The sequence below is a fragment of the Danio aesculapii genome, chromosome 1, assembly GCF_903798145.1.
Source record: "Danio aesculapii chromosome 1, fDanAes4.1, whole genome shotgun sequence".
Taxonomy (NCBI): Eukaryota; Metazoa; Chordata; class Actinopteri; order Cypriniformes; family Danionidae; genus Danio; species Danio aesculapii.
Window position 1 is genome coordinate 44,949,959 of NC_079435.1, and position 15,893 is coordinate 44,965,851.

General features: G+C 34.6%; 1 protein-coding gene across 1 annotated transcript in view; it reads right to left on the reverse strand.

Moving 5' to 3' along the window:
* tusc3 (tumor suppressor candidate 3) overlaps positions 1–14,636 on the reverse strand; it is a 141,756-nt gene extending 127,120 nt beyond the window's left edge. The window contains exon 1 of the mRNA XM_056446998.1: positions 14,501–14,636. Coding sequence (XP_056302973.1) covers positions 14,501–14,605 — 105 coding nt within the window. The 5' untranslated portion in view covers positions 14,606–14,636. The remainder of the gene's footprint in view (positions 1–14,500) is intronic.
* Positions 14,637–15,893: the final 1,257 nt, after the last annotated feature.

A 15,893-nucleotide genomic window follows, 5' to 3' on the forward strand; every position in this document is an offset into this window, starting at 1 on the left:
AATCTCTTGAATATTAAATAAAACGTAGAAGGGAAATGGAATTACACCGGCAGACCTGGATTTGACATGAGTGGAGACCGGAGGGGGCCCGAGGCCTACTAAATATTCATGACTCGTTTTTGTTTATTTATCTTTAAAAGCTTATTTTGCATTTTAAAACACAAAGTGGAAAGGGAAAAAAGCGGACCACACAAGCATGCCCTGTTGAAGACGAAAGTGCAGGATTCCATAAGCCAACCATGAGTTGTTCAATATTCAGAACGATTTTTCATAAGCAATGCATGTAGAATGGCTCTGGGTCTAATGTTGATATATCACAGCGTCCTGGCGGCTGGGGCCCCTGCGTCTGTCTGGATGGCATGGAGAATCATTTTGGTAATGCTTCTCAAGCACAATACAAATCATTTTGCAAATCCACTACACTGGGCCTTAAACACGGCACACTGTCGCTCTAGTCAGACATGGGAGCAAAAGCCATGCACATGTGCAATAGGCTCATGCTCTTTTGTACTTTTGCCCACTCTTCTGTTTGTGTTTAAGTGCCCTTATTGTGGATTTTTATTTATTTTTTATTACCTTGCATGCAGTGTGTAACACAGCTCTAAGTGGATGAAAACCTCCAGTTGAGTTTAAAATCTGAAAGTTCACCATGTATAAAGCTATTAACTCTCAAAAAGAAAGAGTCGACTCATTTTAACAAGTCGCTCTTAAGATGAATCTTGGACTATTTCACTGGGACACCTGAGTGAACATTTCCCATCCACTTGTAGAGTTTTGATTAATATATGAATATGAGTTACACCCATATTAAAATGTGAGTAATTTACAATTTCACTGTATAAGGAAATGCTTAATCTATGGCTGCATGATAAATTACAATTGCAATTGTTGTGCACATATGCAGGGGCGGATTTCTCCAATAAGCAAGGTAGGCGGCTGCTTAGGGCCCCATGACATCTGGGGGCCCCTAATAAATATCTAGAAATATAAATTATACCTATAAACTATATATAACATTGTTTTCTATTATATTTTGTATGAAAGTCAAACAAGTAAAATTATTACGTAATTAAATATTATCTAATATACAATCAAATATTATTATTATTATTATTATTATTATTATTATTATTATTATTATTATTATTATTATTATGTAATGTTATGTAATAATAATATTATGAAAAAAAATATCCACCATCCCCAATCATGGAGCAGTCCAGTAGTCAAATTTATAATCATCTTTTTTAAAACCACATTTTTTTTAATCTAAAGCTTACATTAAGATAAAATGCAGAAAAAAAATTGAGTGAAAAAAAAAAAAAGATTAAATAAATACAAATAAAATAAAAGTAGAAAAGGTGCATTTCAGCACCATGGCTGGAGTTGTTCATCCCCCCCTATGTCAAATGTATGGACACACACTCACACCAAACAGGAGCAGGGCAGAGGTGCGCCTGTCACTGAATCCAGCATATAAGGGTTTTCAACTGTCCGCCACATTCTGTCTTTATTTTATGCACTGTGTTTGTCAAAGTTATCTGTAACTCAAATGACAGCATTCTGTTATTAGCTTTTCGCTTGTATGGTGAACTGTCAAAGCACCTTTCAAAACGATTTTTTGGATGCGAAAAAGTGAATAAAAATGAAAACCGATTAGAATTTTTTTTTTTATGAAGGCTGAAAGTGTCGGAGGCAGTGTGTCAATATGATTCACACAACATGATGTTGAATTTATTCTTAACATGCAAAAATTACGCATAAAATTTTCATATTCGGTGTGCAATAGTCTTAACTGCGATTAATCACACCCAAAAATCTATGTTTGTTTTGACATGTGTATACTGTGTATATTTAGTATGCATATAAAAATAGAGAAATGCATATATTTCACAGAATGTTTATTTATATTTAGATCTAAAATATAAATATGTGATACAAATTATATTAATTTAAATATCTATTTAACTTTTTTTTATTGTTTTATTTTTATTCATGTGTGTATTAATTAGAGGTGGGATGGTTCGCAAAATTGTTGTTGGTTTGGTTCTTGTCACTGTTCTGGGACCAAAAAAATTAAATAAAAACATTACCTATTACAACACTTAAAATACCATACATCAGCATGGGGCTGGGCGATAAGGCAAAAATGCAATCTCGATAATTATTTTCCATACTAAATGATAACGATATATATTTCGATATAAGTTGTGAATGCTTCCAAATATAAAAGAGTTCCCCAACAATGACTGAAGCTGGAAAAATTAAAGGGTCCATTAAATTACATAACATTTCCAGCCGATAAATTTTCGGAGGCCAAAAACTCGATACATCTCTAATATCAACACACTTTTAGATTCCATTGTTGCACATTTCTGCTGAGTGATTGACACTTAGATCAATATAGAGTAATAAAAGACCTGAGCTTATTGTTATAGACATAAATGTTTTCACGATTCGATATAATATAGTCTTAAAATACAGTATTCTTAAGCTTTAATTTTGTCGTTTGTAATTATGTGTTAATTTTTGCTGCTGCTGTCATTTCAAATTCGTCAATTCTTCCACTAATGTATTCTTTCACTTAGACTTAACCGACTGTTATATATGGGTATTCTGGTGTTATGTTATGCATTTCGCCTCCTATATGTTGCAGCTCAAGAACATGTTGAATTAAAAATAAATGCATTTGTGAGCTGAGAGAGAAACACACACAAGAGCAAGTATCGAGTTGTTTTCTGCTGTGTCTTGTGCTGGAATACTTAGAGTTAGCAGCAGTAACTATGAAAGAGATGCTGTAAATTCAAACAAATTAACAAAGTTAAAATGTAATGGAACAGAAAAGGTAGGCGCAGCACTATAACTTTCCCCAGGACTAGTTCTTACTCCAAACTCACTTCATGTATTCAGAATAGTGTAATAAGTGCTTCTGTAAGATGTGTGTTGCTACACAAAGACATGCAACACGCATAAGACATGCAACATATTTCAAAGTATTCAAAGCAGTCAAAATAACTGCAATATTACATACTTTATTAGCAGTAAAGAACTAAATGTAGTCATGGTTGTGTGTTTATTAATCCTTTGAATCCATTAAAGCAGTTAAAGGTGCAGTATGTAAGTTTGACAACCAGTGGTTGAACTAGATATTGCACTCCTGGTTCAAAACACACACAAGCGCAGGTTGCCAGATTGACAACATCAAGTGCACCTGACTATTGAGCCTAAAGGCTGATTTAAGTAATGTTATAAATAAAAACAACAGCACGCAGAAGGAATATTTTTCATATTAAAAATGAGTTCTTTGTTGAAACCAACACATGAAATTTATATTTTAGAAACGGCTTCTATTTTTTGCAGCTGAACAGCAGGATAAACTGACAATGATCACCTCAGTTACACCTCATGTGCTTTATTCAGTGTTACATGCTAATTATGTGAGTTTGAATGCCATTTTACATAGCATTTATAGCCATACTACTGAAAGCAGCAGCAGACAGTTCACCTCAGATCTTGAAATTGAAATAAACCATTTGAAATTGAACTTTAGAACTATTACTCTGTGCAAGCCAACACATATCAGTGATACAGCATGTACATTTAAAAATGTTAAAGAGGTTTAATATGTATTAATTTGATTATAAACCTTACCATTTTGTTGGGGTGCAGTAAGTGTACTATTTACTACCTCTGATGCAAACAGACCAAATGCTTATCACTGCAAATCTTGTGACGTAGCATGTTGTTAGGACACAGGGTTACAATGTAACCTGCTAATGTTTACGTTTGTAGTATTTATATTATTTGCGAATTAATAACCATCTCATGTGGAACTCTGAATCTACATCTCATTTTGGAGGCTGCTACTGGTGGTCGATTTCGGTCGCAGACACATGCTTTGAGAGCCTTCATGACTGAATGAATGAAATATGCTGTTATGCTGATACCACCAAGGCAACCTGGGGTGCTGAAATATAATTAGCTAAACTGGCATTGGGCAGGTTAAAGGGGCATAAACAAAGACAGACGTTCAAGCACGGAAAGCACATTGCATTCATTTCCAACCCTTTATTCAAAAAAGCTCATCCCTAAGCAATAATAATAATAATAATAATAATAATAATAATAAAAAATAAAAACTAAGTAGTTTTGTCCTGTTCCAAATATCTAAAAAAATCTTAAATCAAATCAAGATACATACTATACACATGAAATAGCATAAAAAATTATGTTTTTTTTTTCTAAAAAAACACCTCAAAGTGATTATTTTCTTAAAACAAGCTAAATTATTTGCCAATGGGGTAAGAAAAATTATCTTAATGAGATATAATCTCAAAGTCATTACATCAGTTAATTTTCTCATGCCATTTTTCTTGCCTAGTCTTGATGCAAGTCTTTTACATATTTGGACTAGAAACGAGACAAAATGACTAAGAAAGAAAAGTTTTTTTGTAGTAATACATGACAACAGATGGAAAAATGAATTATCCAAAACAGGCGAGTGAATAAAAACGTGTCTTTAATCTTGTAATGCAAAGTAACTATACCACTGCTGCTTTACTACTGTTGTTAATCCTTTTGCTGGTGGGTTTAAGATATTCTGGAACCAGGAGGGAGTCAGTTTTTTTTTGACGACCATTAATTTAGAACATTCACCCTTAATGTTTCCGCGGCGACACGTCATGTTTGTCACGTGACACACCTCTGCCACAAGTGCGCTGTATGACAGATGTATCCCTTTTATTTTGTTTTTTTTTCCGATTTAATTCAACATATTCACACACTTGCTCATCTTGTCATCAGCTACCTAATATTCCTATTCAAATAAACGTGTAAATGATCGTGACCTATAATGTGAGATGGGCGTCGCCATGTTTACTTCCGGCCGCGCGTTCGCCTCATTCATAAAAGTAGAACACGCAGGATTCAGCACGTAAATTCATAAGTTACTGCCAAAATACATGCAAGTAAGTGGCTGGTGAACTTAGAAAACACATCGGCAAATTATATTTGAATGGATTGTTAGACTTCCTTGTTTGTTTTACAAACTCTAAATGTAACGTTTTACTAGTACTTGTGTTTATTTACTTGTCTAAAACATAAAATAAGCATTAGGCGGTTAAAACGCTGCATAATTGTGATAATAGGACAAGTCTCAGTGCCAGACAAAGCGTCAAAGCTCAGTTTGAATTTTTCAGTTGCCGCTCTAAGGGTAATCGAGCTAACGCTAACTTGTCATGCTTGTCAAGCTAGATAATGAGTAAAAAAAACAGCACTAGAGACTTTACGGCCCTCAATTCAAAACGGAACAAACGTAGGATTCTTTAGTGATTTACCCTGCTGTTGAACTCCCTTCCTCCTCATCCCTGTCGATGACTCCCTGAACTCTGTATCAGTGCGCCAGAGAGACCATGTTCACTCAGCTCTGTGCTAAACTGACGTGTTTTTTAAATAATCAAACATCCCAGAGTCCCGCGACACAACGAATCGATTATGAAATTCGTAGCAAACGATTTTAGTAATGGCTTTTTATCACATTAATCGATTCATTGTTGCAGCCCTAATTCAGTCCTACTACAAACCTGACTGGACAAATAATAAGCCTGAGATTATGGTTCACCCTACCATTTTTAAAAAGATGCATGCCACAAATGAGCAAATTGCAAAAAAAAAAAAAGGGTGTTGAGTAAATGCCTAATTTTTCAGATAACATCTTTTTGTCATAACAGTTATCAGTTATCCTCAGAGATAAGAGAGCGCAACACATCAAATTAAACATGAAATATTTAAGTACCATGGCTGAATTAGTAAAACATACTGAAATAATCAGCTTTCTGAGGACTTGGGTTTTGCTCTGCATACATTTTTACTATTCATTTTTTATAAAGCTAAACCTAACGAGGAACAAAAGTAAAGAAGAACTTGGCAGCGTGAGTTATGTTCCCCAGGTTTTAACAACTGTCTGTGAAAATGAGGTGGCCTTTTTACATGGTGATCTGGCAACACAAGTAGTAGCTCAGCTCATTTCATCCATTAATCTTCTACCCGTAATCTTAGTTTCTTTGCCTCTATCCCGGTGTTCAAAAACACAATCCAAAAAAGCAGAAACTACTTCATGATGCTCTCTAGACATCATCATTTCGAGGAGATTAATTTGCAGTGAGCTGTGATGTATTTAGAATTAGAATCTTGCTGAGTCTCGAGACTCATTATGAAAATGTATATATGCAGGTTGGCATGCTGAAACCACATTCCCAATCCGAGAGATCAATGCTTCACTGGAGCAGTCCATCACGATCAGATGAGCAAAAAAAAAAGTGTCAGAGAGAACGATGAGAGAACGAAGAACGAGAAGACAGAGGCAAGGGAGAAAAGAGGAAAGAATAAGAAAGGCAGAGCAGCATGACGCGCTTTTCCCATCTATGGATGACTACACGTATGCATCATTATGCCTCTGAGCTTTTAGAATTAAACTGCCTTCATCAAACACTCAGCAGGGTGGCCCTCCTCGCACTGTTCACCCCAGCGAGAGGGAGGCTTCGAGACTTCAAACATTTCAGTTGTTTCAGAACATAAACTCTTTCAAGCCTTTTGCCCCAGTGCCGGTCGGAGCAGTAATGAGTCGATGCGCAGTTTTCAGAGCTGAAGGGAGAGGGGATCACACTGCTATTCAGCTCCAGCTGCTCCAGGAGCTATCGTGGACCCGGACGTTATTCCTGTGGCAGATATTACCACAATTGTTCTACCAGAGATATGAGGAATGGAGACAGCGGAGGATCCTACAAGTCCAACAGCGATACAGGGGCTGGAACTGGAGCTGTACAATATATCAGTCTCTAAATCCGTATTAGCTTGCACACGTCACACTCTCAGAGGCCAGGAGAGAAGTGGTACATTTCGAAAAGGCTCCTTACTAAAGGGTGCATATTACCTTAAACGTATATGTAACGAAGGCCAGCTAGTGAAGAGCTATGCAAGTAAGCCTCACTCTTATGACCGCTAAAGGTGCTCTAGCGACAGTCGCCGGAGGCCATGGTCTTTAGCCTACTTGTTAGAGCAACTGACTCCCATACAAAGAATTATCAGTTCAATCCCAGCTCAGACCAGGCTGGGCGCAGTAGTGCCAGTGGGTTACATGTGGGGGCTAGTCCGGGATGGGAGTAAGATTTTGGGGGGGGGGGGGGGGTGTAATGGAGGCCAGCTAGTGAAGTGCTATGCAGGTAAATCTCACTCCTCTGACCTCTAAGCGTGCTCTAGCGACAGAAGCCATAGTCTTTAGCCTTCTTGTTAGAGCCAAACAGACTCCTAAACAAAGAATGGCTGGTTCGATCCCAGCTCAGACCAGGTTGGGTACAGTAGGACCCATATATATATATAAAAGTTGCATTTGAATACTATTTGAAAGGGATGCCAGCTGTTGTGTTTTATTATTATTATTATTATTATTATTATTAAACATAAAACAATTAACTCAATAATTGTGTTGCTTCAGCACATTTTAAATAAGTAGTTTGAACAAATATCAAACTTCAATTGTTGAGTGTAAACATTTTTAAAAAATATATATAACTCATAATTATTTATAGCATGTAAATTCTATATTTTATTCAGCATTAAAAAAAAAAAAATTATTATGCTCTAGACATATTTTTGGCACTCAAACTTCGAATCCAAATCTAATAATACAAAATATTTTAAGTCATATGTGTATTTTTACAAATAAATTCTCTCCAATACATGAATATTTCTACAATTTATTACCTTTTTTCACAAATCAGCTTAGAATGATTTCTGAAGAATCATGTTACAATGACGATTGTAGTTCTGGACACTGTAAACTCCATCTATTGCTTTAGCATCCCTGGAATAAATTACATTTAAAATTTTATTGATTTACTAAATAGTTATTTTATTGAATAGTAATTATTAAAATGCGTGCAGTTCTTTCACTATACCAGATAAGGAATCCCTATCATAATGTATTCTTTAATTTAGGGCTGCACAATTTATCGTTCCATCGATATTGCAAAGTGCGCATCCGCAAAAGTCACATCGCAATACACACAATGTTGGTCTGAACTATAATTGACTAGAAGCTACAGACAACATTTGTAGAGTCACTGCTAAGTCTAACCAGAATAGAGTAAGGTTTTATAATTTGCCTGTGCCACATGTGGGCACAAAGAAATATGATGCCTGGTGGTTTACCAAAGTTTTTTATTATAATTTATTTAATTATTTATACAGAATTTATTTGATTCATAAAAAAGTTATGATTTTCTTACTTAAAATTTTTATCTTGTTTCCAAATATCTACATAAAATCAAGATTATTTTTACTAACCCCACTGGGATAATTGTACTTGTTTTAAAGAAATTCATTTTGACTTATGTCTACTGAAGGTGAAAACAATATTTTTACTTGTTCTGAAAATTTTTTGATATTGGCACTAGAAAGCAAAGTAAGAAAAGCATCATTTGCATTGTGATTACTCAATTTTTGTACCTGAATACTGTTAGACTCTCCAAAAAACTGTCAAAATCAAATATTGCAATATTTATAGCAGAAAAAAATATCAGCAATATCAGATTTTTCCAATATTGTGCAGCCCTAGTTTAAATGCATGATCTTAATATTTCTTATACTTCTACTTTTTTAATAGAACAATAAACTTGTTCTAAACCATGTTTAAAACGTGAGGCAATCCAAAAGATGTCTGAATACAGCACCAATAAAACTACTGATCTAAAATTACATGTAGTTGACTTCAATGTGTAAATCAATAGCCGGCTAAAATTTAGTAAGTAATCTATCATCCACATACAAAATAAAAAAAAAAAAAAAAAATTGCAGTGAAAAGAAAATACCATCCATAAGCAAAACCAAGCCTTTTGCTTGAACACCGAACAGAGCATGACATCTAGACAAAAATAACTAAAAAATAGACATTTACTTGACTCATTCTTTGGAAGTGATTCAACAGCCTACAGGAATTTGATTTAACAGCAGCTGTTAAAGTAAGCAAAGTAAACCAAACAAGCTCTGGATACAGTCATGTACCCAAAAAACAAGACTACTTTGGGTCATTTTATACAAACACACACATACACTGTTTTATATACAGTTGAAGTCAGAATTATTAGCCCCTGAATTATTGACTGAACTTATGACAATAAGTTATTGTCAATAAATATTGACAATAAATGATTGAACAACTGGTATTGATAACACAATTATGTATGAGTACATGCAGGACAAATATACTTTTAAAAATACGTTGCTGCTTGTTCAAACTGCTTATGTAAGATAAAACAACACAATTCTTGAGATTTTTTGGGGACAACTAAATTGTTTTATGTTCAATCCGCTTAGAATTGTTAGGTTAACTTAATCAATTTGTGTAGGGACAACCTGAATGAACTGTGTGGAACTCTGCAATTTTTACAGTGTAGTAGTCATTCATTCATTCATTTTCTTTTCGGCTTAGTCCCTTTATTAATCAGGGGTCGCCACAGCAGAATGAACCACCAACTTATCCAGCATATGCTTTTTACACAGTAAATGACCTTCCAGCCGCAACCCAACACTGGGAAACACTCACACACTCTTGCATTCACACATTACTGCCAATTCACCTGTACCACATGTCTTTGGACTGTGGGGGACACTGGAGCACACAGAGGAAACCCACGCAAACACAGGGAGAACATGCAAACTCCACACAGAAACGCCAACTGACCCAGCTGAGGCTCGAACCAGCAACCTTCTTGCTGTGAAGCGATCACGCTGCGCCATCGTGCTGCCACAATGCAATATATAGCACTATTTTTGCATAGACATTTTCTACCCCCATGTAAAAAATGTTGGGTTCCACACAATTCCTTCATGATGTCCCAACACAAATCGATTAAGTTACCTCAATTGTTTTAGCAAATTTAAGTGAATTGAACATAAAAAAATTAAGTTGTTTCAAAAAAACTCAAGAATCATTTTAAATAAGCAGTTTGAACAACCATCCAAATTATTTGTGAGTGTATACAGAATAAACTTTTGTCCTTTGTTTCTTATACTTTTATGTAAACTATATTTCATTTTAGGGCAGCACGGTGGCGCAGTGGGTAGCACTATCGCCTCACAGCAAGAAGGTCGCTGGTTTGAGCTGGGTCAGTTGGCAATTCTATGTGGAGTTTACATGTTTTCCCCATGTTCGCGTGCTCCGGTTTCCTCCACAAGTCCGAAGACATGCTCTATAGGTGAATTGGGTAAGCTAAACTGTCCGTGGTGTATGAGTGTGTAAGGATTTTTCCCAGTGATGGGTTGTGGCATGTGCCAACTTATCCAGCACATGTTTTTCGCAGCGGATGCCCTTGCGAAAAGGGACAGATGCCTGAGCCACCTCAGCTGATTTCTCTCGATGTGGAGGAGCAGCAGCTCTACTCTGAGCTCCTCCTGGGTGACAGAGTTCCTCACCTTATTTATAAGGGTGTGCCCTGCCACCCTCTGAAGGAAACTCATTTCCGACACTTGTATCTGAGATCTTGTCCTTTCGGTCATGACCCAAAGCTCATGACCATTGGTGAGAGTAGGAACGTAGATTGACCAGTAAATTGAGATATTTGCCTTTCTGCTAGGCTCCTTCTTTACCACAACGAACTGGTACATCGACTGCATTACTGCTGCCCCTGCACCAACCCGCCTGTCAATCTCACGTTCTATCCTTCCCTCACTCATGAACAAAACCCCAAGATGCTTGAACTCCTCCACCTTCAGTAAGGACTTTCCTCCAACCGGGAGATGGCAAACCACCTTTTTCCAGGGGAACATCTTGGCCTCGGACGTGGAGGTGCTGCTTCCCACCCCAGTCGTGTCACACTCGGCAGCAAACCCCCCCAGTGCATGCTGAAGGTCCATGTTCCATAAAGCATAACAACAATTTCTGCGAATAACAGAGATGAAATCCTGTGGTCACCGAACCGGAGCCCTTCAACCCAGGGCTGCGCTTTGAAATTCTGTCCATATAAGTGATGAACAGAATTGGTGACAAAGGGCACCCCTGCCAGAATCCAACATTAAAAACAGGTCCGACTTATTGCCGGCAATGCGAACCAAACTCCTACTTTGTTCATACAGGGACGATACAGCCTTTAAAAGAGCGCCTCTGACCCCATACTCTCAGAGCACCCTCCACAGAATTCCACGAGGGACACGGTCGAATGCCTTCTCCAAGTGAGATGAAATCCAGCAGTAGATCCTTGATGAACTGTCCGACGTGCACTGCTCTCATCTGGGGAGGTGCGCTCAAAGGACCTGCTGTCTGCCTGGAGCTCAGACTAGCGCATACGCTGCAGCACTTGCCAGTGTGTGTATATGGTCATGTGCATTTTCAGCAGTATAGTGTGGACTGAGATCTGTTCAGAAGCGCTAGGTGAAACAGCAGTGTGGACATGGATCGTTTTCATTATAAAATGCCGTTTTAAAACTAAAAGTATCAGTGTAAACAGGGCCGCAGAGTCAATGGTCCTCCAGGAACATGGTTGAGAAACACTGACTCAAACAATTTGTGTTAGGACAGGGTATTGAAACATGACTTCTATTTGGCTATTGATTAAGGGTTGCTTGCAAATGCCAAAATCTCCCTTAATTATTCAGCACTGTTGATAAAATATCTTCATATAAAAACTTACAAATAAACCTGTAAAAACATTTAGCACCAAATCCACAAAATGCCAAAAAGTAAACTTCGAAAACAGTCTCCCAAATAGTGCACCACCTTTAAACCCAATAAAGAAGTCTCCATCTCAGGCAGACTCAAAGGGAGAACAAAGGCAAACAAAGACTCTGCAACTCAAGCAGCTCAAAACTGCTTACGCCATATTTTCACATTAGTCAAGCCTAGATACAAGACACACAAAATTTGGCTGTGATGATGAACGAGTAGCTGGCCAGGGGGAAAAAAATAAAAACAAATAAATAAATAAAATCACCCCCTACCCACTATCCAATATTCCTCCCTCGCTTGTAGAGGGCAGCACAAACCTTAACAGATATATTAAGGCTTAAAGACAGGGAGTCAAAATACTGCCCTTCTCAGCACCCGCAGAGCACCGGGGCAGGAGAAAGAGAAAGAGAAAGGGAGAAAAAGACAAAAGAGGAAGAGGAAATATGAAGAAATAAGTTTAAAAATGCAGGAGGAGGGAAGCGGAAAGTTGCTGCTTCACCACTTTGCCTGATTTGTGCTCAATATGATCATTTTCCTGCTCCTCTGCTGCAGGGGAGAGGAAAAGGTCAAATACACATCATATTTTCTGAGCGAGAGAGAGAGAAAAAGAGATAGATAAATATATAATATACATTTAAAACATATTTAAAAATAAAATATATTAAATATATTAATTAAAAAGATTATAATTAAAGTCCTAAATTAATAGAACAACAACAATATAAACAACGATATAAAAGAGTAGAATTTAGTAAACGGGCATTTAAAAACCTATTTATTTAACATACTATTATATAATATTAATATTATTAGTATTTTAACAATGAATGAAAGTATGGATGAATGAATGCATTAGCAGATGAATGAATGGACAAATGAATGAAATGGATGAGTAAATAAATGATAAATAAATGGTTTTTAAAAAAATAGCGCTTTAATAAATAAATAGTCTACAGTATCTATAAATTTATTATTATCATTTTTAAAATTAGTAGTTAAGTAACATAAATTATGCTTAATTTCCGAATTAAATAATTAAATTAACAGCGCTTTGACCATAAACAAAGTTATTATGTAACTGTTTACAATGTGTCATATAAAGCCTACCTGACTAATTTCCAGCTATCTAACTAAATTATCAAGATTTACCAATGAATGAAAGAATGAATAAAATGGAGTTTTAAATGCCATTTAGAATTTATTTATTATTATTAATTATTATTATTATTATTAATAATTATAATTTTATATACTTTAATAATATTATTAATTTAACAATGAATTAATGTATGGATGGATTAATTTATAAGAAGATGTAAAAGTGGACAAATAAACGGATGAAATGGATGAGTAAATAATAAATAAATAAATAAATAAATAAATAGTTTCTTAAATACTTTAATAAATAATTTGTTTACAGAATCTATAAAAGTTAATATTATCATTTTGAAAATTCGTAAAGAGACATAAATTATACTTAATTAATTTCTGAATTAATGAATTAAATTATCAGGGTTTTGACAATAAACAAAGTTATTATGTAACTGTTAACAATTTGTGTCATATGAGTCCTACTTAACTAATTTCCAGCTAATTAATTAAATGATCAAGTTTTACCAATGAATGAATGGAGTTTTAAACGCCATTTAGAATTTATTTATTTATTAATAATTATTATTATTAATTTATTTAGTATACTGTGATATAACATTAATAATATTATTAGGCCTATTTTAACAATGAATGAATGTATGTATGAATGAATAGATAAGCAGATGAATGAACTGACAAATAAACGAATGAGATAGATAGATAGATAGATAGATAGATAGATAGATAGATAGATAGATAGATAGATAGATAGATAGATAGATAGATAGATAGATAGATAGATAGATAGATAGATAGATAGATAGATAGATAGATAGATAGATAGATAGATAGATAGATAGATAGATAGATAGATAGATAGATAGATAGATAGATAGATAGATAGATAGATAGATAGATAAAGTTTCCAAAGAAGATAAAAATACCACAACTAACAAAGTTATTATGTAACTATTAACAATTATATAAATTTTACTTGCCTAATTTCCAGCTAATTAATTAAATTATAAAGGTTTAGCAATGAATGAATGAATAAAAGAATGAAGTTTTAAATGTCATTTAGAAATTATTACTAAATTATGCCATTTAGAGATGGCATTCTCGTTTATTTCCAAATTAAATAAAGCAAGAAGGTTTAAAAAAAAAACGCACTGAATAAATTTACTTTTAATCAACGGTATGAATAAATGTAAATATAGAATTATGTGACATTCATTTGAAATAATGAATTTCCAAATAGCAAGAATGTTTTGTTTTGTTTTTTTGTTTCTGTTTTTCAAACGAACGAACAAAAAAACAAACGTTTTTACAAACTGCATCTGTGTTCATTATTAGAAATAGACTTAATACGTCACAGAATTATTGATCATTATCGGCGCGAGCGTACAGCGTCGCAAGCACGCGCAACCGGCTGTGTTCACAACAACAATTAAAAGGGTCACAAGCGAGGGGAAGAGGAACATCACATTATATATGTGTTTTTCATAAAATGTCTTCCTGTTTATCCTACACCTGATTAAAACCGCATTTGTATGTCAACATCACTGGACTGCGCCGCCTGGTAATACAGAAGCTACAACCCATACAGTCAGACACGGACACTGTTAAGGCTTTACTAGAAATAAACATCGCTGGGTGCTATACAATGCAACTTCAAGAATGCATCGGTACCTCTTTTTTCTTCTGACCTCCTCCAGATTGAAGACATAGCAGCAGAATCAACAATATGGATGCAAACGGCAGGTTGAATGGGAATCCCTTGATAACCACCGCCATGATGGAAGATGCTCTTATCGCATCAGTGCTGCTGAGCGCGTTGATTGGATGAACTCGCGTCCTATCAAAAAACACAGTCGCTTTGTGGGACTTGTAGTTTTTAACAAGTGGCAAATAAAAGTATGAAATAGCAAAGGGTATAACCTGTAAAAGCACTTAAAATGCTTCGGGAGTACTTTCTTTTATGTTTATCAGAATGATAGATATGTTTTTTTAATAAATTGTTTTGTTACATAAGCAGCCAGAGATGAAGATGCACACATTTAGGCTTTGTAGCTTTCCTGTATCTCCAGTTTCTGCCAAAGGGGGGCAAACCGAAAAAATGTTCTTGGTTTTATTATGGTATAGAACATGGAGAATGCATGACATGGCAAAAAACAAGAAAGCAGTTTTAAAGATAAAATGAAATTCTACATTTCATAATATCAATAAATAAAGCTTTATTTATATAAATATTATAAAAATTAAATATATAAAATATAAATATATAAAATATTGCGATACAAAATAGCATCATTATTATTTTATTAGGCATTAAATAATGTAATAATGTAATGTACATTTAATTCATTTACAGTAAATAAACGAAATAAATGGAAGTATTCTTTTATTGATTAAAATAATAATATTAATAATAATAATAATAATAATAATAATAATAATAATAATAATGTTTGTGCATTAAATAAATTAAATAAAGTTGAATTGTTATTATTATTAGTATTATTATTGTTGTTGTTGTTGTTGTTGTTGTTGTTAATAATAATAATAATAATACATTTTGTAAATTTATAAGTTAATTAAAGTGGAAGCATTAATATTATTATTATTATTATTATTATTATTATTATTATTATTATTATTATTATTATTATTATTATTATTATTATTAATAATAATCTAAATAAATATATGTCATAGTACACATGTTATTGTTGTTTAACTATTCTATTGCGTTTTATCTAAGGTCATAGTAAAATCATTTAAGCACCCTACATACTGGAATATGCCCTGCATTCTGTATTATAATATTTGTCTTGTATTATGTTTATCGTTTCTTTCATCATTATTCTTTATAGCGTCGAGTGGTTTTACTAAAATAGCAGCTGAGAGGGCACCAGGCTAATAGAAAGGGCTGAGCACAGCTATTTACAACTCCTCACATTTGATTGTGAGAAAAAATAATGTCCTTTAAACACAAATTGCCCTAAGGTTAAATCCCATGACTAATACAGTATGCTTGCATGCTCTGATGCCTCCATGTATATGAATGGGATTGGAAGATGGA